General features: G+C 40.9%; 1 protein-coding gene across 3 annotated transcripts in view; it reads left to right on the top strand.

The window, feature by feature from the left end:
* FBXL18 (F-box and leucine rich repeat protein 18) overlaps positions 1–27819 on the top strand; it is a 356649-nt gene that overhangs the window by 169003 nt on the left and 159827 nt on the right. For all 3 annotated transcript variants that reach the window (XM_044304337.1, XM_044304335.1, XM_044304336.1), the window contains one exon: positions 11716–13259. In XM_044304337.1, the coding sequence (XP_044160272.1) occupies positions 11716–13259 (1544 nt within the window). The remainder of the gene's footprint in view (positions 1–11715; positions 13260–27819) is intronic.

Raw genomic sequence — 27819 nt, 5'->3', positions numbered from 1 at the left:
TCCCCGGACATGAATCAGGGTCAATAGAAAATAGCTCTTGAGAGACTCTATATATTGAATTACAGAGCTAGAGGTCTTTCGTGCGGTGTTTTAAACATATAGTATATTTTTATCCATTCAATTTTTATGAAATGTTTTATGTATATTGTTTTAATTGCATAGTTTGAAGCCTATATAATATATAAAGAATTTATATGGATACCAACCACCATGTGTTCGCCTTATATTGAGTGACCCCCATTACAAATTTTTCATTTACATTCTTCTCCAGCATTTGGGAGTGCTGTGGGGTTGTGCACCACTCCAGAAGTGAAACAGTGAGAGAGCCACCATTTTCTTTTCCATTTTTGCATTTACCTCCCATTGGTTGAGCTCCCACTGATTCATCATGGATATTTGGCAACACATGGATACTAAATACAAGGTGATTGATAATTACAATTTTGATACAACTGTAGAAAATTACGATGATCCTACAAGGAATATTGATGATATATTTGGGAATTTAGAAAAATTAGTCCAAAAACAGTTGCGAAATAAGTGGGAAATAAAAGCACTTAATCAATATATACAAAGTGGTCTTGTCCCCAAAGGGCTAACATTAACTAAAACTCCAGCTTCAGATTTAATGAGTGATGCTTTCAAAAAAGAGTGGGACACCTTCCTCAAAACACAGTCAATTAATCTAATTAATATGATTATTAACAGACGCACACAAATCCTGGCTGATATCTCAGAACAGGTGACTGAATTGAGGAAGGTGATAGACCAATTTCCCAACAATGATCAAACACATAGATGGCAACAAAGAATATGTAGAAATTTGGACACTCTAGAGAAAGATATCATTCATAAAAAATCTAAGAAACTGAAAAACCCTAATCTTAATGATGTCCAAAATATAAGTATAGAAGAAGATATTAATAATGAACATCGTGATCAATGCACACAACCACAAACACAACAGGACACTAATAAAATGGGACATATAAACACATATAATGTCCCCACAAACAATAGATACGAATCACTCTCATCACCTCTTTTTTTAGATTTTACACCCCCGCACCACAAAACAAAAATGAGAAAAGTTCGAACTCCATCACCGAAACGGAGAGGAGGGAGGGACCAAAGACAGACACACCCTTACAATTTGCGTCACCGACAAACACCAACAAAAGAGATAACACACAGATGGAACTACAACCACCATTATCCTTCACAAACTCACTACCCAACACAGGATTACGAACTGAGGACATACAGAAAGACACAAACACACAGGGGAGAAGAAAGACCAGACGAGGAAGACATTGTAAGACGAAACAGATACGAGAAACAGAATCCATATCGAGTATAGTCAATTTAAGTAGTACCGAACTCACAGAGGCACAAATAAATTTACTAAATAAAGGCTTGAAATATGCCCCAACCACCAAACTAGATAAATTTTCCACCTATATAGGGGTGGAGAAATTTATCCGAAAACTATGCTTGAAAAAATATTTTATTAAGAACCCTATAATAAAAGAACTAAATGAGGATTTTAATCATAAAAAATATGTACATACAGGATTAAAAACAGGTTCTAAACAATATCCAAAACAAGAGATCAGCCACCAAATGGCAACTTTCAAAAAATGTGTTGAAAGTGATTTAAGGAAATTAAAGGGATACAATATAAAAAATAACCTAACCAAAAGAGAGACTGAGGCTATTAAACAGTTACAATCTGCCAATAATATAACCATTAGACCAGCAGATAAGGGGGGAGCCATAGTAGTTTTAAATACAGAAGATTACAATCAGGAATGTTTAAGACAACTACAGGATGAAACCACATATATGAAACTTAAACGAGACCCTACGGAAGAATATTTCAAATTATTAGTACAATATTGCAAAAAGGGCACTTAATCTGGGATCTTATTGGAACAGGAGGCCAAATACATTACAAATACTGAAAAGAGATTGCCTATTTTGTACTGTATTCCGAAAATTCACAAGGACCCAAAAAAATCCTCCAGGGAGACCCATAATATCTGGGATCAACTCCATTTCATCAAATTTGTCAGGATATATTGACCGATTGTTACAACCTGCGGTCAAAAATATACCATCCTATATAAAAGATACAACTGACATTATCAAAATACTAGAGGGAGTGAACTTTAAAAATGGGTGGATAATGGGCACCCTAGATGTCAATTCACTCTATACGATAATTGATCATAAATTGGGTCTGAGGGCTTTATATCAACAACTTACTGCCCATAATACTATGAAGGAAGACCAGATCTTATATACGATAGAGGGCATTGAGTATATATTGACACACAATTATTTTTCTTTCAAGGAAGAATTCTATGTACAAAGAAAAGGAACCGCCATGGGTACCGGATTCGCCCCTAGTTATGCAAACCTATTTATGGCCCAGTGGGAGGACATCACCATTGGACCTAAACTGGGGGCGGGTCTGGTACTATGGCGGAGGTACATAGACAACATAATATTCATATGGCAAGATACAACTACAACACTATCGTCATTCCTGGAAGAAATAAATGAAAATGATTGGAATCTTAAGTTCACTTCCAACATAAGTACGATAAATATACAATTCCTGGACTTAAATATTACAGTACAAGATAATAAACTTATATGTAACACATATCAAAAGTCAGTTACTAAAAATAGTTACATATTGTACACAAGCTGCCATCTACCAAGATGGCTGACGAATGTACCAAAAAGCCAATTTAGAAGGATAAAGCGTAACTGCACTCAGGAACTACAATTTGAAATGGAGGCAGAGAATCTTAAACAACAATTTATGGAGAAACAATACCCTATCCATTTATTGGAGGGATCTTTGGAGGAAGTTAGAACAATGAAAAGGGAAGACTTTTTTGTCCCCAGACAGATGGGAATAACAGATGACATATTGAGAATTATCTTACCCTTCAATGCACAATACAAAGGCATGGAGAGAGTCATAAAAAAACATTGGCACCATCTGCTTGGAGATAAGATAGTTGGCCCCCTATTAAATGCTACACCGCAAATAACATACACCAGGGTTCCCAATTTGGGTCTCAAAGTTGCCCCATCAGTAAAAAAGAAAAATTGCAATATAGGAGAAAATTGGTTGTCATTCAGTGGTTTTCATAGATGTGGACGATGCTCCAACTGTAAAATCACAAATTTCCCTAAAAAAACTACAAAAGCTCAGTCAACGCAAAACACATTCTCTATGGATATTAAGGAAGGACTGACATGTGATTCAAATAGCGTTATATATTTAATAGAATGCCCGTGCCACAAACAATATATTGGCAGGACAAAACGCACATTGAAAAAGAGGGTGTCAGAACACATTGCGAACATTAAGAAGGGGTACAAATTGCACTCATTATCGAAACATTATAAAGATTGTCATGACAGTGACCCATCCAGTTTAAAATACATGGCACTAGAAAAAGTTAGATATGCATGGAGAGGAGGGAACCACATCCTCCAGATGTCCAGGATGGAGTCTAAGAGGATTTTTGAGTTCAATACCCTATTACCCAAAGGTTTGAATGCAGATTTGGAATTATTTGCCTTCCTATAAGTGGGACGCATGATCTGGTGGGACAGTGACATCTGTGTCAGGTTGTTTATCAACACCCAGATCTCTCTCTCCCGCCAGCTCAGGCGCCCTCCCTTACATCCATCTACACATCTACATATTCAAACCTTCTAGTATCAAGATGTAGTGTTTGATATTTATGATATTCATGACAGTCTTTTAGTACCTGAAAGTATACACATGTACAACATTTTATTCATCAAGATGTCATTATTTTATTTAATTGTCATTTTTTACATTTACTAATGCATCCATTGTTTAACCGGGATCCATTTTTATCTTATTCCGCAAAAAACGCATCGAAACCGCATGAAAACCGCACATGCGTTTTTTCCGGATTTTATCTTTTTTACATCAATTAAGTCTTATGTATGTATTAAAAATGTTATACCGCATTAAATGTACAATTGATTGATAAATTTTACCAATATTAAGGATTTTGTACTAGAACACAATGAATGTAGACCTGACTCTATATTGGAATATTATGAATGCAAACCTGCTTTAAGAAAAGATCCAGTCCTGGATTTAAAGATGTCCCTCACTGATTCGACCAATGGTCCAGCCCATGTTCCAACCCACATTTGTCAATTATGGACACTATAAAAAACTGGACATTACACCTCCACTGTCAAACCACTGAGGAAGGGGTCCCTTTTACCCCGAAACGCGTCTGGTGAATGACAGTGAGGGACAACTAAAGAAAAGACTCTACAAACGCATATCTACATGAATTCGCGTTAAAGAAGTTTGAAAAGCCCGCCTGGAAATACAGATCACGTGACCGCCCAGTAAACCACGTGGGACGCCACCTAGGTCCTGGAAGGTCAGAGCGGCAACACCAAGCTGCATCGCTACCAACGGCGTGGGGAACTTCACATACAGAGCCTACCAACAGGTCCTTACAGCTTACAGCAATACATTCTGCTGAAATCGGACGCTTATGTGGATCTACTGCAGGAGTGGTAAAGTACATTCTTAACACAATTGGGAAATCCAATGTTCTTATCATCATTGCCACCTCTGGAACATTGATATTGAACCCGTACCTACCTGCTAATTGTTATAGTCCCCGGACATGAATCAGGGTCAATAGAAAATAGCTCTTGAGAGACTCTATATATTGAATTACAGAGCTAGAGGTCTTTCGTGCGGTGTTTTAAACATATAGTATATTTTTATCCATTCAATTTTTATGAAATGTTTTATGTATATTGTTTTAATTGCATAGTTTGAAGCCTATATAATATATAAAGAATTTATATGGATACCAACCACCGTGTGTTCGCCTTATATTGAGTGACCCCCATTACAAATTTTTCATATATATATATATATATATATATATATATATATATATATACATACATAGTAATAAGTAAATATATGTATTTATATATCCATGCTATAATCTTAAAAATGAATTGCTAAGGAAGTTTTCAACTGGTGTTGTTGATATGCACAGTGTAACCAGAACTAGTGCGTTTTTAATGAGGTTTGTTATTTTTTGCAAAAGTAAATATATATAATGGTATAAATAATTTTCAGTTATCTAATAATTGATAAAAAAAATGAATAAAAATTGAATAAAAATAGAAATAAATAAAAAAATTGACGTCCACTGTGGAAGAGTCTGTATTTGATAGCAGCAGTGCTGGTAAAATGCATTGATAAAATTCTTCAACCCACAGTCAAGAAAATTCCATCATACATTAAAGACACTACTCAAGTAATTCAGATTTTAGAAAACATCAGTTATGACCCCAATTGGATTATCGTAATGCTAGACATGGAATTATTATATACTGCGATAGAACACCAATCCGGTATCCAATCTATGGGAACTACAAAAAGGTAATTTACCTATACAACAAATTGACTATTTAATAGAGTGTGCATCCTTTATACTTAATAATAATTACTTCTATTATGAGTCAAATTTATTTCTGCAAACACGCGGGACCACCATGGGTATAAGGTTCGCCCCCAGTTATGCCAATTTATTTATGGCCCAGTGGGAGGATAAAGTTATCGAACCAAGGCTGGGGACGGACCTGGTACTCTGGCGTAGATACATCGATGATGTGATTTTTATATGGAGAAAAGACACAATTACCCTTAATACATTTTTGAAAGAAATTAACAATAATTAATATAATTTACAATTTTCAGCTACTACCAGCCAAACATCAGTGACGTTTTTAGATATAGAAATTTCAGTGGGCAACAATAATCTTTTCTGTAAAAACTATCAGAAAGAAGTCTCCAGAAACGATTATATACTTTTTGACAGCTGTCACTTACCACAATGGTGGTTAAACATCCCAAAGGGTCAATTTAGGCGCATCAGAAGAAACTGTACCCACGTTGAGACCTTTGAAATAGAAGCACAAAAAATGAAAGATCAGTTTCAAAAGAAAAAATACCTGCCATTATTATTAGAAAAATAAAAGTTCACCAGTTAGATTGTCGGGCTTTTTTTGAAGATAAAAATAATGAACTACAAACCAATACTGACGACAGTATCATCAGATTGATTTTACCTTTCAATCCTCAATATAAAAAGATAAAATTCATCATTCAAAAACGCTGGTACTAGTGATAGGACCATTAATGCCCGACACACCAAATATCACATTCACCAAAGCCCCTAATTTAAATCTATTGGTAGCCCCGACAGTTAAAATGAAAAGCACTACAAATATGAGGACACCCACTCCAACTGGATGGATGGGCCTTTCAGGCTTTTTTCGGTGCGGGAGACGTATAGGGTGTCGTCTGACCAAATTTCCAAAGACTTCCCACTCTATTACACCCTCTACCAATAGACCTGTACACAAGAATAGAGATTTTATAACATGTGACACAAGTAGTGTGATATATATGTTCCAATGTCCCTGCAAAATGCCCCTCAAGCTGAACATATAAATAATATAAAAAAGGGATACGATAACTACTCTTTATCCAAACATTATAAAACGGTTCATTTTTACTGCACTTGAAAAAGTTCCCATATATTGGAGAGGAGGCAACCATATTCTTAGGATGTCCAGATTGGAATCCAAAAGAATTTATTTATGAGCTGTGTACCCTCCTCCCCAATGTACTTAATGCTGACCTTGAAATTTCCGGCTTTTTCTGAATCGACCATTGATGTGGTACGCGCTTTGCTGATGAAAATAGCAGTCAGGCTGATTTTCCAGCACTGCCATCTCTCCTCGACATTTAACGACCACATCTATATCCCTATCAAATACAGACTCTTCCACAGTAGACGTCAGTTTCTATTTATTTCTATTTTTATTCATTTTATATTAATTTTTTTGATAACTGAACATTAGTTATACCATTATATATATTTACTTTTGCAAAAAAGAACAAACCGCATTAAAAACGCAATAGTTCTGGTCACACTGTGCATATCAACAACACTAGTTGAAAACTTTCTTACTAATTCATTTTTCAACATGTATATATGTGTTCATATTACTATTTGAAAAAATTACATGAAAAATTCTAAGTATTTTGCTATATTACATCCACTACAGAGACGACTATACCAATGTCAATGGAAGATTGATAGAACATTGATTCCACACCAGTTTTTCCATCCAACTGAGGATACTAATCTAATAAGACTATAAAAGTTCCGCTATACTTGGGGGTCTTCTAGCCACTGAGGAAGGAGACTGAGATCACTGAAACCCGTATGGTGAGTAACCCCAACCAGACGCCATTCATCATTATTGAGGTTCCGTTAGAACGCTCTAACCTCTACTATTCAAGCGGTATCTGTTACTAACCGCAACTAATCCCAATTGTACTAGCACTTGGACCCTGCAACTTCAGATTAGAAGGAGACGCCGGAAGACTTGAGCACTGCTAGCGCTGTAGGCACGTGGGACGCCGTGGCCATAGGCACGAACATTACCAGCATATTGCTCTAAACACCAGGATTCCAAGACTAATATCTGCGGCAGACACGGAATGCATTATTTGACCTTCCGTCCATCACGATACTGCCAGGCTGTTTCCCAACTGGGACATCGAACTGTGAATAAGGGCATTACCATCCAGCCCCACTACTTATGAAATCGCAGGAACCTTGAAAGCTGTAGCAATCAATAGTGAATCTACAAGTATTCAAATATATGTTACCTCATTTGCAATATTGAAGTGACACATTGTCATATAATTGGAATTATATAAATGAATTTATGACAATAGGCAATGCGGTCTTTCCACAGTGGATAAACAATTCACTACATTTTAACCCCTGCAGCTCCATTGTGGATGTGGTAACCATTGGAGAAACTTTTTCTACATAGGTGCAACTTTATTTTCTTTTTATTGTCCATATAGGTGAAAGTACTTCATACCTAAACACTAGGTCTCTCTTCAATTGATTTTATAATATTTCCCAAAAAGGTGGACTCACTTTTATGTATTTACTTTCTATTACACATCCACATTTGTGTTTTTTCTTTGTGGTCCCATTTTCACTGATTTTTCATTATTGTTCTCTTTGGTTCCATTGTGGATGAATTATTGATCACTATATTGATGAATTCTGGTTAATGTCTGTATCTATCTGATGATATATCTTTTTTACTTTTCCTGAATTGTTAGAGAGCTATATAGCCACTTGAGGACTATCCACGATTCTCATTACGGAGACCCTAGTACTTCATGGTCCACCTGACCTTGGTCTGTACCGTTGAATATCTCTGAAATTCCCTGCACATTGGACACTGTCACACATCCGATTCTACATATTTAAAATAAAACTATTGTTATTTTACACCAGGAATTTGTTTTATATAAACACGTTAGATGAACCCCTCCAAATGAGGTGTGCACAACCATTTAATACTTTATATCAATGTTAAAGGTGCGGCCACTGTGGAGGTCAATGCTATGGGGGAAACTATCTCTCTTTTTACAACACACAGAAACATTTAATAAAATAGATAAAATATACCCGTGTGAAGCGGGGTCCTTCTGCTAGTATAATATACAGTATATGAGCTATCTAATGTAATGTATGATGAAACGTCAAAGCACAACACGCCTCTCTCTATCACAACTTCAAAAAAACAGCAGGAAATGGCTGCTGGGGAGGTTCTTATATAGTAAGGGTTAGGCAACTTTCCTATTGATTGCTAGGGATGTTGCTAAGCTATGACAAAGATATTGCATCCTTCTCATTGGCCCACAAGCTAGAAGCAGGGAGGGATCATGTGTGCTGGTGAAAAAAAAATTGAATATTCACGATTACGAATATATAGCGCTATCTTCTAAATATTAGCAAATTCTCAAAGTGACAATATTCGCGATGAAACTTCGCAATACGAATTTTCGCACTCAACACTATAAATTGCAGCCAGACATACTTCCAATAATAAATGTCCCCCAGTATGTCCTTTTCACAATGCAGTGAAGAAAGATGAAATCTTGCAAACAATAGTGAAATTATAGGGGGTTTTCACACCTTTTAGGCTCATACACATGGCCTTGATAAATAACCCCATACAAATGTGGCTACTGGCCATGTGCATTTTGCAGATCAGAACATTCTTCTTTATAACAATGTTCTTGTCCGCAAAAACAGGACATGTTCTATCTTTTTTTTGCGGGCCACGGAACGGTAGTGCGGATGCACACCGCACATAGTGTGCTGTCTGCAATTTTTGCAGCCACATTTAAATGAATGGGTCTTCATCTGATCCGCAAAATTGCAGAATGGATGCGGACAGAAAACTACAGTCGTGTGAATGGACCCTTACCTCAGAATATTTTTAAAAAGTATCTAATACATTAGCAATTTAGATGTACCCCAAAATGGTGCCATAAAAAAATACAACTCATTTAACATAAAACAAACTCTTTTACAGCTATGTTGATGGAATAATAAAATTAAGGCTTTTGCAATTTGGATATCAAAAAACAAATTGCCATCCTTAAGTACCAAACTAGTGCCATAATAAAAACTATTAGGGTCATTTATCATCCTGGTGTAAAGTAGAACTGGCTTAGTTGCCCATAGCAACCAATCAGATTCCCCTTTTTATTATTTTTGACAACTCCTTTTGGATGAAAGGTAGGATTGGTTGCTATGGGCATCTAAGCCAGTTCTACTTTACACCAATTTATCTTTGTAATCATATTGACCTACAGAACACGTTCATGTTATTTATAGCACATAAGGAATGCTGTAAAAACAAAAAATGAATTGCATTTTGTATTTCAAAAGACATTTTCCCGTTTTTTAATACTAGATATCGAAAATCAAATGGTGCCATTAAAATTGGCCTGGGCATGAAGGGGCTAGAGTGTAAGCAAAATTGAATGACATGTTAGTAAAAAGATGAGAAGCAATTTTTATAAGGGTATTTAAGGGGTTATATGCTTATCCTATGTAGATGAGCTATCCGTAGAATTAGAGATGAGTGAAGTTTTGAAAAATGTTATTCTGTTACTGCGCCAAAATTAGTCAAGAAATTTGATTTGTTCTGAATTAATTTGTCACGAATTGCTATAAATCAGGTATATGTAGGCCACTATGCCTCAGGGCCACACGGAGCAGTCGTGGGCAGGATGCAGCCATGCTGCGGTAAAGAACCGCTCAACTTTAATGCACCTTTAAATAGGAGCTGTTGCTGGTATGGGGTTTGGCTGGTTAGGTGCACATTATGCAAATTATTGCTGTTCTTGCCTGCAATCTCCTGTGAGTTATTTGACAGTAAATACTGAATCAGCTCTGGCATACTCACTTCTCCAACCCTAGCCTTCTCCTGCCTAACAGGTGAGAGCCATTATTCTGCCATCTGATTTTCCACGTCATTTAGTATTAATGAGAATATGTACAGTATTCAGGAACATGCAGCTTCTCCTCTCTCTGCATCTTGCAGACCTTTCTAGGACATGGAGACTTTGCATGATGATTTCGAAGAAGTAAAGCCAGCAAAAGATCAAAAGATGAGGATGGTCATCATTAAGACCTCTTAAGGGGTGCAGACTGGATGGTATTGGTTGGCACACTGGCAGTGGAATAAATACTGGTATTGGATTACATATCCGTTTACGGCTAATGTAGGAATAAGTAAATGTAGGAATAAATAAAAAGAATAAAAAAAAGTAAAACTATTGCAGCATAAGTCTCCCATCACTCTCAAATCTCTCCCTATGCTTAGCTCACAGGACAATGGCGGAGACTGCTCAAGATGAGGGTTTTATAGGGCTGTGACATCCCTGTGGATTGGCTGACTACATAGCATTATGGGTGATCTTGTCTCCACTATATTTAGTTTTGCTTTGTAATACATGCAACTGCCATTTTAGGAAAACCTGATTAGTTACTCTTAGTTAAGTGCAAGGAAATTCGGATTTGCTGCAAATCAAAGTTTTCCTGAACTTTGGACTGAATTCCACTTCAAATGCTTTGTTCAACACTATGCAGTATAGTTCATCAATATCAGATTGGTGGGGCCCAACTGCCAGCACCCCTACCGATCAGCTGTATGGAGTGTTGTAATAAGAGCTCCTCTGTCTTATTCACTTCAAAGGGACAGTTCTGTTCTATTCAAGTAAATAGGCAGGAGCTGTCCCATTGATGTGAATAGGACAGAAGAGCTGTAATTGTACTGCTTACCGCTGCAATGTCTACGAGCAGGTAAAAGGTGAGGGGAACATAGTGCTCATACAAGGATGGTCATTAATATAGGATAAATGAAGAACCACTTTAAAAGTAGTGTCAACAGCACCTAATGTTTTTCAAAAAGAGAAAGCTCACCATTTACAGCAACTGTATTAGAGTCTGAGCTTCCCTCACCAGTCCTATTATTTTGCTCTTTACGCAGAGCTCTTGTTAGTGTCAAAATGACAGAACCCAGTGAGCCCCACTGTGACTCTATGGGGTCCACCATAAGCCATTGTTTTCCATCACTGCATGGATCAGGGATTGCAATTGGAAAACCATGTCACCATGTGTATTGTAGCCCTTTATTACAGCATACATTTGAAGCATGTTTATCTTGAAATAGTTTTTATTTTTTCTATTTATTTATGTATTATTTTTTTTCCAGGCCAGAGATGAACAAGTGAAGCAAATGCTTAAAGTGATATCCCGAGACATCTGTGAGCTTGACATAAGTTACTGTTACTGGTTGAAGTTCTCTACAGTGGATATTGTGTCGAGTTGTAGGAAACTTATTAAATTGGATATGGCTGGCTGTTGTGTAACCTCTATGCGGTTGTCTAAGATTCTTTCAAATCTTAATTTTTTGCGTTCATTATCAGTTGACATCAATTCAGGTTTTGACTCGGGGCAGCTAAGTAGTGAGTGCAGAACTACTCTCGGGCGCTTAAGAGAATTGAAACAGACACTGTTTATTCCATCATATGGCGTTGTTCCCTGTTGCACTAGTCTTGAAAAGTTGCTTCTTTACTTTGAAGTCTTGGATAGAACTCATGAAGGAATGGTAATGTCTGGACAACTTTTGGTAGGAGAAAGTAATGTTCCCCATTATCAAAACCTGAGGCTATTTTATGCTCGTCTTGCACCTGGATACATAAATGAAGAGGTTGTTAGATTGTACTTGGCAGTTCTTAGTGACCGTACTCCAGACAATCTTAGATCTTTTCTAATATCTGTTCCTGGTAACTTAACAGAAAGCAGAGCTGCCAAAAATCTCTTTGAATCCATGGCAAAAAATGTAACATTAGAGGCCTTCCAGTTACCAAAATCATGGCTTAATGGATCTTTACTCCAACACATGAAGTTTAGTTGTCCTTCATATTTGAGTTTTAGCCGCTGTATGATTTCTGGTGAACAGCTTACTCAAATACTCCTGAATAGTGGAAGAGACTGCAAGAGCCTTGTCAGTTTGAATTTGAGGGGTTGCCCATTATGCCTTACTTCAAACATACCTTTTAAAAAGCCAGAGGATGATATAGACTATTCAGTTTTAGATAGACTAATATCTGCATGTCCAAACCTTGTACATTTGAACTTATCATCAGCACACCATCACAGTTCAGATACATCTGGAATACATCTTTGTGACATTCTTTCACAGCTGAAGAAATTGCGTTCATTATCTTTGCCATTGTGTGCTATAGCAGATGGCAATAGAACTAGCAAAAATCAATCTACTGGACAATCTTCACCCAGCACTTCTTCTATTAAATTTGGCAAAAAGGTGCGTATTGGGGCACAAACCTTTCCAAAGGAACCTGAAGAGCAAGATGAGCTTAAATTACAGTCTGCATTCTGGAAACTTCTTAAGGAAATACCAGCTTTGGAGTACCTTGAACTGATTGGCTCTAATTTCTATTCAGTTATGCCTCGAAATGATCCAGCAATACGAAATACTTACCCACCATGTAAGCGTTCTCACAATGTGAGCGATGCAGATGTCACCGCAATCAGTCAACTGCATTCTTTGCGAAGTGTTACCCTAGCCCAACTCCCAGGAATACTTACAGGATCTTGCCTTGTAAGCATTGGCAGGAGCTGTCAACAGTTGCATACACTGTCACTGGCAAATTTTGGTATGATGGGAAAAGTTGTGTTCATGTCCTCTCTGTGTGAGATGTTGACTCACTGCAAATATTTGAAAGATCTGAGGTAAGAAACATTAATATTTTCTGTTGTATTCTGTAATATAGCTTGTGTGTTTTATTGTGCAATTTTGTCATTATATATACTGCCAAAATATTACATAACTCTGCACAGACCTGGTCATTGCTCACACCTTTAGGGTCCATTCACATTTCCCCAGAATGGGTCCGCATCTGTTCTGAAAATTGCGGAACGGCTGCGGACCCATTCATTCTCTATGGGGCAGGAATGGATGCGGACAGCACACGGTGTGCTGTCCACATCTGAATTTCCAGAGCGCGCCCCCGATCTTCCGGTCTGCGGCTCCGGAAAAAAATTGCGGGCAAGAATAGGCAGTTCTATGGGGGTGCCGGCCGGCTGTATTGCGGATCCACAATACACTACGGACGGGTGAATGGACCCTCAATTGCACTTTGATCTGTTCTCAAAGCCCTCTTTCACATGAGCAATACAGAATGTGTCAGTGTCTGTTCAGTAAAAAACTGATGGTTTATCCTTCAAGTTCAATCAGTTTTGTCTGCAAATGCATTATTATTATTTTTATTATTTAAGCGCCATTCATTCCATAGCGCTGTACATATGATAAGCGGTGCACATACATAACACAGACAATTGTACTAATCATAAACAAGATGAGTTACAAACTGGTTTACAATCTACATGGTATGGGAGAAGGACACAGTAGGTGCGGGTTGAGTTGGTCATGGCGGTATAGAGGCAGCAGGGTCATTGGTTGTAGGCTTGTCTGAAGAGGTGGGTTTTCAGGTTTCTTTTGAAGGATTGCACTGTAGGTGAGAGTCTGATATGTTGGGGTAGCGAGTTCCAGAGTATGGGGGATGCACGGGAGAAATCTTGGAGTCGATTGTGGGAAGAGGCGATAAGAGGAGAGGAGAGAAGGAGGTCTTGTGAGGATCGGAGAGTGCGTGTGGGGATGTATCGGGAAAGTAGCTCAGAGATGTAGGGAGGGGACAGGTTATGGACGGCCTTGTATGTGTTTGTCAGTACTTTGAAGTGGATTTGTTGGGCAATGGGGAGCCAGTGAAGGGATTGGCAGAGGGGAGAGGCAGAGGAGTAATAAGGTGAGAGGTGTATTAGTCGGGCAGCGGAGTTGAGGATAGATTGGAGGGGTGCGAGGGTGCTAGATGGAAGGCCACAGAGGAGAATGTTGCAGTAGTCTAGGCGGGAGATAATGAGGGCATGTACGAGCATTTTCGCAGATTCAAAGTTAAGGAAAGCACGGATGCGGGAGATGTTTTTGAGTTGGAGGCGGCAGGTGGTGGAAAGGGCTTGGATGTGCGGTCAAAAGGAAAGGGCAGAATCTAAGGTCACTCCAAGGCAGCGGGCTTTTTTGACTGGAGATAATGTGCAGCCATTGTTCGTGATAGATAGGTCTGTTGGGGGGGTTGAACAAGATGGGGGAAAGATTATGAATTCTGTCTTATCCATGTTAAGTTTAAGAAAGCGAGAGGCGAAGAAGGATGATATAGAAGATAGACATTGTGGGATTCTTGATAGTAAGGTGGTGATGTCTGGACCAGAAAGGTAGATTTGTGTGTCATCAGCATAGGAGTGATACTGAAATCCATGGGACTCTATGAGCTGTCCCAGGCCAAAAGTGTAGATTGAGAAGAGCAGGGGTCCTAGGACAGAGCCTTGCGGGACACCAACAGAGAGGGCATGAGACGAGGAGGTGGTGCAGGAGTGGGAGACGCTAAACGTCCGGTCTGCGAGGTATGATGTGATCCAGGAGAGAGCCAGGTCAGTGATGCCAAGAGATGAGAGAGTTTGCAACAGAAGGGTGTGGTCAACAGTGTCGAAGGCAGAGGACAGGTCAAGGAGAAGGAGAACAGAGTATTGTTTCTTGGTTTTGGCTGTCAGTAGGTCATTGGTGACTTTGGTAAGGGCAGTCTCGGTCGAGTGGTGGGTTCGGAAGCCAGATTGTAGGCGGTCAAAGAGGGAGCAAGAGGAGAGGTGGGAGGACAGTTCAGAATGGACATGTTGTTCAAGTAGCTTTGAGGCATACGGAAGAAGTGATATGGGGCGATAACTGGACAAGGAAGATGGGTCAAGTGAAGGCTTTTTGAGGATGGGTGTAATGGTAGCATGTTTAAAAGCAGAGGGGAAGACACCAGAGTTTAGTGATAGATTGAAGAGATGAGTTAGGACTGGGATAAACACTGGGGTGAGGTTAGGGATGAGGTGGGATAGGATCGGGTCAAGTGCAAAGGTGGTGAGATGTGATCTGGAGAGTAGAGTGGAGAGTTTTTCTTCTGTAATGGTGGAGAAGCAGGTTTTAGTGGGAGAGGACCAAGCAGTTGTGTAGAGGGTCTGTGGGGACAGTGTAGTAAAGCTTTCTCTGATGTGGACTATCTTTTGTTTGAAATATTTGGCAAAGTCCTCAGCTGAGAAGAGAGGAGAGGGTGGGGGCGCTGGGGGGCGGAGAAGGGAGTTAAAAGTGCTAAAAAGTTGTTTAGGGCTGTGTGACAGGGAAGATATGAGAGATGAGAAGTGGGCCTGTTTTGCATCAGCGAGTGAGGATTTGAATATGAGAAGGGATTGCTTGTATGCAGTGAGATGATCTATAGAAGGGGATTTTTTCCATCGTCGCTCAGCAGCCCTGGAAGCTTGTCTGAGTTTCTTGGTCAGGTTGGTGTGCCAGGGTTGTCTGTTGATTTTCCGGATTTTTTTGTGTGAGGGGGGCAACAGTGTCCAGAGCTGTACTTATTGTGGTGTTGTATAGGGTGGTAGCAGCTTCTGGGTCTTGGAGGCAACAGATGGTAGAGAGTGGGAGAAGAGAGTCAGAAAGCAAGCGAAAGTCTAGATGTTTAAGGTTCCTGCGGGGGTGTGCTGGTGTGTGGACCGGGGGGGCTACAGAAGAGACCAGTGAAGAGAAGGTGAGTAGGTTGTGGTCGGATAGGGGGAGAAGTGAGTTAGAAAGGTTGGATGGGGAGCAAAAGCGGGTAAAGATCAGATCCAGAGTGTAACCATCTCTGTGGGTGGGAGCTGAGGACCACTGTGATAGGCCGAAGGAGGAAGAGAGCCACAGGAGTTTAGAGGCGGCCGAGTGGCAGTTGTCAATAGGGATGTTGAAGTCACCCATGATGATAGTGGGGATGTCGGCAGAAAGAAAGTGTAGTAGCCAGGTGTTGAAGTGGTCAAGAAAGATGGTGGCTGGGCCTGGAGGGCGGTAAATGACAGCTACTTGAAGGTTGGAGGGAGAGTAGATGCGAACAGAGTGTACTTCAAATGAGGTGAGCGTAATGGAGGGTGGCAGTGGAGTTGGGCTGTAGGAGCAGGTGTCTGATAGGAGAATACTAACTCCTCCACCATGTTTGCAGCCGGGGCGGGGGGTGTGAGTGAATTGAAATCCACTATAAGAGAGTGCAGCAGGGGAGGAGGTGTCTGAGGGTGTCAGCCATGTTTCTGTGAGACCCAGAAAGGAAAGGTTTTGAGAGATAAACAGTTTGTGAATGTACGACAGTTTGTTACGGACAGAGCGCGCGTTCCATAATGCTCCTGCAAGAGGAGCCAAAGGGGCAGGGGTAAGAGGAATGGTAATTAGGTTTAAGGGGTTGCAGGAATTTGTAGAAAGAGATTTGTAGTGGGACATGGAGGTGATGGTGGGGATTTGCTGAGGGGGTCCTGGATTTGGAGAGATATCACCAGCCGTAAGGAGAGGCAGAGAAAGTGTTAATAGGTGAGTATAAGAGAGGGCATGAGGTGTCTGTGTGTGTTTTGGAAGGAAGTGTTTTATGTTTGCAAACAGGTTTGTGCAAGCTGTCAGATGAGAAGCTAAGATGGAAGAAGAGATGAATAGTTCCTTGCTGGGTGAATGGATGTGGGGGTATTTCAGGAGGTTGTGGAAAAGTAGGAGGAGTAAGAGGAAAAATTTTAACATTGTTTGCATTGATTATGGCTAATTACCTGTTGTCCCCTTCTGGTCCAATTCTGGTATAATTCAGTCTGTGCACTTAAGGAGTTGCACTTGAGAGAGGTTGCATTCAGTTTTTCCTGTCCAGATTCCATCTGTTTTGCATGTATCATAGAAACATAGAATGTGTCGGCAGATAAGAACCATTTGGCCCAATTAGTCTGCCTTATATACTGAATACTATGAATAGCCCCTGGCCCTATCTTATATGAAGGATGGCCTTATGCCTATCCCATGCATGCTTAAACTCCCTCACTGTATTTTCAGCTACCACTTCTGCAGGAAGGCTATTCCATGCATCCACTACTCTCGCAGTAAAGTAATACTTCCTGATATTACTTTTAAACCTTTGCCCCTCTAATTTAAAACTATGTCCTCTTGTAGCAGTTTTTCTTCTTTTAAATATTCTCTCCTCTTTTACCTTGTTGATTCCCTTTATGTATTTAAAAGTTTCTAACATATCCCCCCTGTCTCGTCTTCCAAGCTAGCTATACAAGTTATGGTCCTTTAAGGCCTCTTTAACACTTGCGTTGTCCAGATTCGGCGTGTACTCCACTTGCCGGAATTACACGCCGGATCCGGAAAAACGCAAGTGTACTGAAAGCATTTGAAGACGGATCCGTCCTCAAATGCTTTCAGTGTTACTATGGCAGCCAGGACGCTATTAAAGTCCTGGTTGCCATAGTAGGAGTGGGGAGCGGGGGAGCAGTATACTTACAGTCCGCTCGGCTACCGGGGCGTCCCATGCGCATGGATGACGTGCCATGCGATCACGTCATCCATGCGCGTGGAGCGCCCTGACGTCACTCTGGAGCGCCCCGGGAGCCGCACGGACGGTAAGTATACTGCTACCCGCTACACTTTACCATGGCTGCCAGGACTTTAGCGTCCCGGCAGCCTCGGTAACCACTCTAAAAAAGCTAAACGTCAGATCCAGCAATGCGCCGAAACGCCGTTTAGCTTAAGGCCGGATCCGGATCAATGCCTTTCAATGGGCATTAATTCCGGATCCGGCCTTGCGGCAAGTCTTCAGGATTTTTGGCCGGAGCAAAAAGCGCAGCATGCTGCGGTATTTTCTCCGGCCAAAAAACGTTCCGTTCCGGAACTGAAGACATCCTGATGCATCCTGAACAGATTTCACTCCATTCAGAATGCATTAGGATAAAACTGATCAGGATTCTTCCGGCATAGAGCCCCGACGACGGAACTCTATGCCGGAAGACAAGAACGCAGGTGTGAAAGAGCCCTAACCTTTCCTGGTAAGTTTTATCCTGCAATCCATGTACCAGTTTAGTAGCTCTTCTATGAACTCTTTCCAAAGTATCAATATCCTTCTGGGGATATGGTCTCCAGTACTGTGCACAATACTCCAAATGAGGTCTCACTAGTGCTCTGTAGAGCGGCATGAGCACCTCCCTCTTTCTACTGGTAATGCCTCTCCCTGTACACCCAAGCATTCTGCTAGCATTTTCTGCTGCTCTATGACATTGTCTGCCTACCTTTAAGTCTTCTGAATTAATGACCCCTAAATCGCTTTCCTCAGATACTGAGGTTAGGACTGTATCACTGATTTTATATTCTGCTCTTGTGTTTTTACGCCCCAGGTGCACTTACGGTTGGACGATATCAAAAATATACCCACGATAACGATATTAAGAAATTTATCGCGATAACGATATATATCGCGATAAATGCCCATTTAGAAGAAAAAAACACTTGGGGCCACAAGGAGACGTTACACTGTATGGGGGCAGCCAGGCAGCCACAAGGAGACGTTACACTGTATGGGGGCAGCCAGGCAGGCACAGGGAGACGTTACACTGTATGGGGGCAGACAGGCAGCCACAGGGAGACGTTACACTGTATGGGGGCAGCCAGGCAGCCACAAGGAGACGTTATACTGTATGGGGGCAGCCACAAGGAGACGTTACACTGTATGGGGGCAGCCACAAGGAGGCGTTACACTGTATGGGGGCAGCCACAAGGAGGCGTTACACTGTATGGGGGCAGCCACAAGGAGGCGTTACACTGTATGGGGGCAGCCACAAGGAGACGTTACACTGTATGGGGGCAGCCACAAGGAGACGTTAATTGTATTAATCATTGGTGGCAGTGGCCACAGGGTCCCCCTCCCATCATTGGTGGCAGTGGGCCCCCCTCCCTCCCCAGTATTAATCATTGGAGGCCACAGGGTCATCCCCCCATCATTGGTGGCAGTGGGCCCCCCTCCTCCCTCCCCAATATTAATCTTTGGAGGCCACAGGGTCGTCCCCCCATCATTGGTGGCAGTGGGTAGTTCTGATCGGAGTCCCAGCAGTGTAATGCTGGGGCTCCGATCGGTTACCATGGCAGCCAGGAAGCTACTGAAGCCCTGGCTGCTATGGTATGTTAGTAAGCAGCATTATACTCACGTGCGCCGTGGCCGCCGGGCGCTCCTTCTTCTGTCTGTGCGGCGCATTGCTAATGCTTATAGCATTAGCAATGCGCCGCACAGACAGAAGAAGGAGCGCCCGGCGGCCACGGCACACGTGAGTATAATGCCGCTCACTAACATACCATAGCAGCCAGGGCTTCAGTAGCTTCCTGGCTGCCATGGTAACCGATCGGAGCCCCAGCATTACACTGCTGGGGCTCCGATCGGAACTGCCCACTGCTGCCACCAATGCAAGGACTTAAGAACATTCCCGGCACCCGACCTCTGTGAGGACGCTGTGATCACCGCGCTGGGATTCATTGCGCGGATCACAGAGTCCTCTCAGAGGTCGGGTGCCGGGAATGCGAGTCACAGTATTCCTTCCCTCCCTCACGCCGGCCGAATGGATAAGAGCGCCGCAAGTACTCTGTAAATGTGCCGTACGGTACTTCACGCTGGGGCGGGCGGCCGCTGATTTAGAAGCGGTCAGCGAACATGACCGCTTCTATGACGTCACGAAATACCGCGATATTTAGGAAACGGCGATATCGCCATATCGCCGTTTTTTAATACCGCAGTATATCGTGATTTCGGTATATCGCCCAACCCTAGGTGCACTATCTTGCACTTATCAAACTTTAAATTTTAGTTGCCAGATTTCCGAAATCCTTTTCCATTTGGTGTATCTGTCCAGGAACATCAACCCTGTTACAAATCTTTGTGTCATCAGCAAAAAGACACACCTTAACATCAAGGCCTTCTGCAATTTCGCTGATAAAGATAATAAACAATATGGGTCCCAGAACAGATCCCTGAGGTAACCCCCCTGTGAATAAGACCATGGTCTGAATATACTCCATTGACTACAACCCTCTTTTGTGTGTCCCTCAGCCACTGCCCAATTCATTCTACAATATGGGAGTCCTAGCTTAAAGACTGCAATTTATTGATAAGCCTTCTATGTGGGACAGTATCAAAAGCCTTACTAAAGTCTAGATAAGCGATGTCTACTGCACCTCCACCATCTATTATTTTAGTCACCCAATCAAAAAAATCAATATGATTAGTTTGACATGATCTCCCTGATGTAAACCCATGCTGTTTTTCATCTTTCAATCCATGAGATTATAGATGTTCCACAATCCTCTCCTTAAGTATGGTTTCCATTAATTTCCCCACTATTGATGTCAGGCTTAATGGCCTATAGTTGCCCGATTCCTCCCTACTACCTTTCTTGTGAATGAGCACAACATTTGCTCATTTCCAATCTTCTGGGACGACTCCTGTTACCAGTGATTGGTTAAATAAATCTGTTAATGACAGCTGACTTAGTGTCACGGCCTATAGTGAACGCTGTGACACTGTTTCCACACTTGCGGTTGCCCGCGGCAACATGTTCCTGTTAGAGCATGCAGTGGCAGTGTCTCGGCCTTCTGGGTGATTGCCATGACATGGTTGCCACGCATGCTGTTGCCAGTGGTAACGTGTGGCTTAGTTTGCTTGTGTGTGCACTTCCCCTTTAAATGGCTACCTTCCCCGGTCCCATGTTATTGCAGCTATGGGTATTTTGGTAATTCCTTGTTTTAATTTCCTTTTTTCATTTTTGTATCTGAAGAATGTCTTATCACCTTTTTTCAAGGACACTAAGCTAATTTCTCTTCTGCCTGTACTTTACAAGTGCATATAACTTGCTTGGCCTCTCTCTGCCTAATACATTTCCCTGTCATCCTCATTTATTTATTTTTTTATTTTTTTGTTTTTTATAATTACTAAATGCTATCTTTTTGTTTTTAATGATTTTGGCCACTTCTGCTGAGTACCACAGTGGTCGATTCCTTTTTTTGCTTTTATTGACAAGCCTAATGCAATTTTCTGTTGCCTTCAATAGTGCCACTTTTAAGTAGTCCCATTTCTCCTGGACTCCAATGAAACTGTTCCAATCTGATAGGGACTCGTATACCACTAATCTAATTTTAGAAAAGTCAGTTTTTCTAAAATCTAAAACTTTTATTTTTGTGTGGTGTGACTCACTGTACTATAGTAAACCACACTGACTGGTGATCACTAGATCCCAAGCTTTCCCCTACAGTAATATCAGATACCAAATTCCAATTTGTGAATACTAAATCTAAAATGGCCTCCTTCCCGGTTGGCTCCTCAACTACTTGCTGTAGAGATAATCCCAGTAGGAGATTTAGAATATCTGTACTCCTGGCAGAACTAGCTATTTTGGTTTTCCAGTTTACATCAGGAAGAGTAAAAGTCTCCCATAATGATAACTTCCCCTTTCAATGTCATTTTAGCTATTTCCTCAACTAGTACATCATCTAATTCTTTGACTTGGCCAGGTGGTCTTTATATCACACCTACACGAGTTACCTTATGATTATCAAGCTGCAACGTAACCCAAACTGACTCTAAATTGGTCTTGCTAACTTGTATTAGATTAGATTTTATGGTATCTTTCACATACAGGGCCCCCTTTCTTGCCTTCTCTGTCTTTCCTATATAGAGAGATCCCTGGTATAGTTATATCTCAGTCATTACTCTCATTGAACCATGTCTCAGTAACAGCCACTAAATCTATATTCTCAGATGCCATTATAGATTCAAGTTCATTGATCTTATTCCCTAAACTGCGAGCATTTGTAGACAAGACTCTGACCTTGTCATTTCTTAACCTATGTGCTACTGGCATCTTCGACAGCCCCCCGGAATAATGACAGGACTGCTGGATTATCACTCTGTTTTCCCCCTTTCCTAGTTTAAATGCTCCTTAGCAAATACATTGAACTGTTCACTGAGGACATTCGTTCCCTTGAAAGAAAGATGCAAACCATCTTTCTTGTACAGTTTTTTTTACATTCCAACTCCAGATAACATGAGACGCAAAGCCAAACCCTTGTTTCAGATACCATTCACCAAGCCATACATTGAATTTCTTAATGCGCATCTGCCTGTCATGCTGAAGGTTATGCACAGGCAAAATGACAGAGAATGAAACAGTCGATTAAACCTCCTATATATCATTACCAAGTGTGTGAAAAGCTTCCTTCACTTTTGAAACCTCTTCGCAAGCCAGATCATTTGTCCCAAGATGGACAATAACATCCACTTCCCTTTCCTGCGTTGCTTGGTTAACAATATTAAGTATACGTCGTCTGTCCCTGCTAGCGGTAGCACCAGGGAGACATCTCACAAAACCATTTTCCTCAAACTTCACATGTCTTATGATAGAATCGCCCACCAACAGCTGCTTACGATCAGTCTTCACCTTATCCTTTTTATCTTTGGCTGCAGTCTTGGATACTTTAGGCATAGGAGATGATTGTTCCTCACCCACTGTCCCTGAGCCATCCTCCATGTTGCTTTTGCACTCTGAAAGTGCTGCAAATGAATTAGGGAGAGCCACAGACTGTAGGAAATGTCTTCTATCAACAACTCTAAGTCTACCAGAACCTGCAGTAACCCATCTTCCATTTCTAGGAGGCCTCTGTGGCAGTGGCATTTCAACATTCCCAGTCTGAGTTTTTTTTAACAGTTAATTTACAAATCTCAGATTTTAAAAATGTATTTTCCTGCTGTATTACAGAGAGCAGTCTACAGATCAGACAGCATCCAAACCTCCGAAGAGTGGAACCTGAAATAAAAGCGCAACAATTCCTGCATAGAACCAGGTCTGCCATTTTAAAGAAGGGAAAGATTTTAAACAAACAAATCTAACTTTTTTAGATTGTATCCACCTCCAGCTTATCTCCTGAATATCTGTAATGCACTTAGAAATGCTGCACTTTGAGAATGATGCAAGCTATAATTAGGCAAGCTAATAGTATGTTGCTATATATACACACACTCCCACAAAAGCTCCTCCCCCAGCAACAAATTTAACACCTTTCACACGCATGAAGAAAAACTGACTCAACATTCAATATCTCCTAGCAACTGTCAGTAAAAAATGCATTGCTATTTGGTTAACCCCCTTGGCTCACTTTTAATATAGAGTGATCCCTCAGGATACAATGGCCTTAGAATACAATATTTTCAACATACAAGGGTCTTTTCTGGCACATCGTAAGTTGAAACCAGACTTGACATACAATGCCTCAGATTCGGTTCTAACCAATTAAGGCCAGTTCTAAAATAGCTGTATTAGTTGCTGGTTCGCTGCAATTCTGGTTATATGTAAGGACTTCTTTTATCTGTCTTAATTATCTGCTTATTTTTCTTAAATCTTAATTTTTTCTTATCTTGGATGACATTTTGGGATTTTGGAACCAATTACTCAACTTATAATGGTTTCATCATACAATGGTTTCAACATACAATGGTCGCCCTGGAACCACTTAATATTGTAACTTGAGGGACCACTGTACATGCATGTCACAGGCGCATCAGGTGTGCACAGAGTGGGCTCAGGAGCTGAGCTGCTGCGTACACTGTGGATATCGTCACACAGCTTAAATCTGCTGCCAATCTGCCACTGATTCAGCAGTGTAAAACAGCTAAAAACTTGCCAACAGTTTCCCATTAATGTTAAAAACGTCACTTTGCGCCATACTGTAAAATGGGAGAGTTTTTTTCAGTAGCTGATTTGAAAGCGCTTGAGAAGTGACATGTTACTTCTTGCAAGCGTATTTGATTGTGGATTTCATATTCAATTCAAATGAGAAGGCCGGGTTCGCTGAGTAGTGGTGATCCCATAGAAATGAATAGGATTACTGCATCTGTTGCAGGAAAACCTATTCATTTCTATGGGATCACCACTACGCGGTGAACCTGCCTGTGACGGCTTTCACGTGACCAGTGTCACCTCGGATACATACCCCTAGAAATCTGCCACCAAAAATAACCTGTTTTCAGATAGTAATCTGCTACCTAATTGCAGTTTTTTCTGCCTCTGATTTTGCCCTGTGATTATGGTCTTTATCATGCAATACAAATACTGAAAATTGTCTGTTTTCCGCAGACTAAATAGCCCCATTGCTTTAATTTTGTTCTTGACCATACCAAATTATACAAGATGTGTTCCTCATAATGCCCTTCTTTATTCTAATGAGCAGTGCGCATATTTATAGACACAAAAAGCAGTACAAGTGTTATAGTGGAGACAGGCTTTGCGTTACTATGTTTAGTTTGAGATAAGAAAATGAAGGATCAACCAGTAGGGGCCCAGTGTGGAATTTGTACTCCTATCAAGGCGCATGTTATACATATATAAAAAGAATACATTTACAAAATGGATGCCTTTATGCTTTCCCTCACAAATCCCCCCCTTTTGTGAATAATAATCAGCTATTGCTCAGGAGGTACATTGACATGTGCTAATCACACATCGAGGATTTGCCTGCCTCTTCACCTGATTCCATCCTGAGCATCTTGCAAATCACATCACAATTTTAGGCTACATGCACATGCAAAACACGAATGCCACTTGCCGTGTGCTTTCTGCAATTTGTGGAACGGGCGGCCCATTATAGAAATGCCTATTCTTGTCCGCAAAACAAAACTTGTGTATTAATACTGGTAAATCAGGCAAAAAATAAAAATAAAATAAAAACCAATTTTTTGTAATAGTTATATCACTCTGAATAAACAGCAGTAATTTTGTCACACTTGACGTTTATACAGAGCGATGTAACTGTATTACAAAAAATTATATACTTTTATTTTTCCTGATTTACAGTTGCAAGAAAAGGTATGTGAACCCTTTGGAATTACATGGATTTCTACACAAATTGGTCATAAAATGTGATCTGATCTTCATCTAATTCACAACAATAGTTAACAAATAATTAAATGTTACCATGTTTTTATTGAACACACCATGTAAACATTCACAGTGCAGGTGGAAAAAGTATGTGAACCCTTGGATTTAATAATTGGTTGAACCTCCTTTAGGAGCAATAACTTCATCCAAACGTTTCCTGTAGTTGCAGATCAGACATGCGCAACGGACAGGAGTAATTCTTCACCATTCCTCTTTACAAAACTGTTTCAGTTCTGCAATATTCTTGGGATGTCTGGTGTGAATCACTTTCTTGAGGCCATGCCACAGCATCTCAATCGGGTTGAGGTCCGGACTCTGACTGGGCCACTCCAGAAGGCATATTTTCTTCTGTTTAAGCCATTCTGTTGTTGATTTACTTCTATTCTTTGGGTCATTGTCCTATTGCAACACCCATCTTCTGTTGAGCTTCAGCTGGTGGACAGATGGCCTTGAGTTCTCCTGCAAAATGTGTTGATAAACTTGGAAATTCATTTTTCCTTCGATGATGACAATCCGTCCAGGCCCTGACGCAGCAAAGCAGCCCCAAACCATGATGCATCACCACCATACTTCACAGTTAGGATGAGGTTTTGATGTTTGTGTGCTGTGCCTCGTTTTCTCCACACAGTGTTGTGTGTTTCTTCCAAACAACTTAAATTTGGTTTCATCTGTCCACAGAATATTTTGCCAGTACTGCTGTAGAACATCCAGGTGCGCTTGTGCAAACTGTAAACATGCAGCAATGTTTTTTTTGGACAGCAGTGGCTCTGTGGTATCCTCCCATGAAATCCATTCTTGTTTAGTGTTTTACGTATCAAATATTCACTAACAGGGATGTTGGCATATTCCAGAGACTTTTGTAAGTATTTAGCTGACACTCTAGGATTCTTCTTCACCTCATTGAGCAGTCTGTGCTGTGCTCCTGCAGTCATCTTTACAGGACGGCCACTCCTAGGGAGAGTAGCAGCAGTGCTGAACTTTCTCCATTTATAGACAATTTAAATGGACTGATGAACAGCAAGGCTTTTGGAAATACTTTTATAACCCTTTCCAGCTTTATGTAAGTCAACAATTCTTAATTGTAGGTCTTCTGAGAGCTCTTTTGTGCGAGGCATCATTCACATCAGGCAATGCTTCTTGTGAAAAGCAAACCCAGAACTGGTGTGTGTTTTTTTTATAGGGCAGGGCAGCTGTAACCATCACCTCCAATCTCATCTCATTGATTGGACTCCAGTTGTCTGACATCTCACTCCTATTAGCTCTTGGAGCTGTCATTAGTCTAGGGCAAACTGTGGCCCTCAAGCTGTTGCAAAACTATAACTCCCAGCATGCCCGGACAGCCTACAGGTATCAGCCTACAGCAGGGCATTGTGGGAGTTGTAGTTTTACGACAGCTGGAGGGCCGCAGTTTGAGATGCCTGGTCTAGGGGTTCACATACTTTTTCCACCTGCACTGTGAATGTTTACATGGTGTGTTCAATAAAAACATGGTAACATTTAATTGTTTGTGTGTTATTAGTTTAAGCAGACTGTGTTTGTCTATTGTTGTGACTTAGATGAAGATCAGATCACATTTTATGACATATTTGTGCAGAAATGCATATCATTCCAAAGGGTTCACATACTTTTTCTTGCAACTGTATGTGCATTAATACTATAAATAAACCAAATTTGAAAGAATAGGACATGTTCTATTTTATTTTATTTATTTTTTGCAGGGCCACGGAATGGAGCAACGCATGCTGACTGCATACTGAGTGCTGTTCGCATCTTTTGCGGCCCCAATGAAGTTAATGGGTCTCCATCTGAGCTGCAAAAAACGCAGCTCGGATGCGAACCCAAACAAAGCATGAGGCCTTATCCTGGATCTTTCCAGTGGGGATCTTGCTTGTTGGATCATCCAGTCCACCTTCAGCATCTGATTAAGAGTCCATAGTCCTTGCACCAGGATCAATAGCCAAAAAAGGGGGATGAGAGACATCATCTCTTCCAGTCTCAACACTCAAAATGTTCTTGCAGTGGCTGACATGGATCTAATTTATCTTTCCTTGCAATTTCACTAAAGTGGCAATTCTCAAGAGGACTTGAAAGGGTCTGTCAATTTGGGGATCAAGGCTTTTCTTGACATGTATCCTCAGGACCACCCAGTCTCCTGCTTTGAGAGAGTGACTCCCTTTAAAACTCTTGGGATCTGGAATAGATGCAAATACCTGCAAATGTAGCTTATTTAATTGTGCCTGTAGGGCCTGCACATATTCTGACAATGAGCTTGGTTTCATGACAATACTTGTGGGTAATACAAGCCAATACGAGGGGCAGACCCAAAGAGGAATTCATAAGGGGACTGTGAGAAAAGGACAACCTTTCTCATAACTTTATTATCTTTGTGTGTTTTATTTGTCGTGTGATCCTATATATTTACATACCCATATGTAATTGTACCATGCCGTTCAGT

The sequence above is a fragment of the Bufo gargarizans genome, chromosome 8, assembly GCF_014858855.1.
Source record: "Bufo gargarizans isolate SCDJY-AF-19 chromosome 8, ASM1485885v1, whole genome shotgun sequence".
In the NCBI taxonomy this organism is placed as follows: domain Eukaryota; kingdom Metazoa; phylum Chordata; class Amphibia; order Anura; family Bufonidae; genus Bufo; species Bufo gargarizans.
Note: the sequence above shows the minus strand (reverse complement) of the source record. Positions and strands in the feature narration are given on the sequence as shown.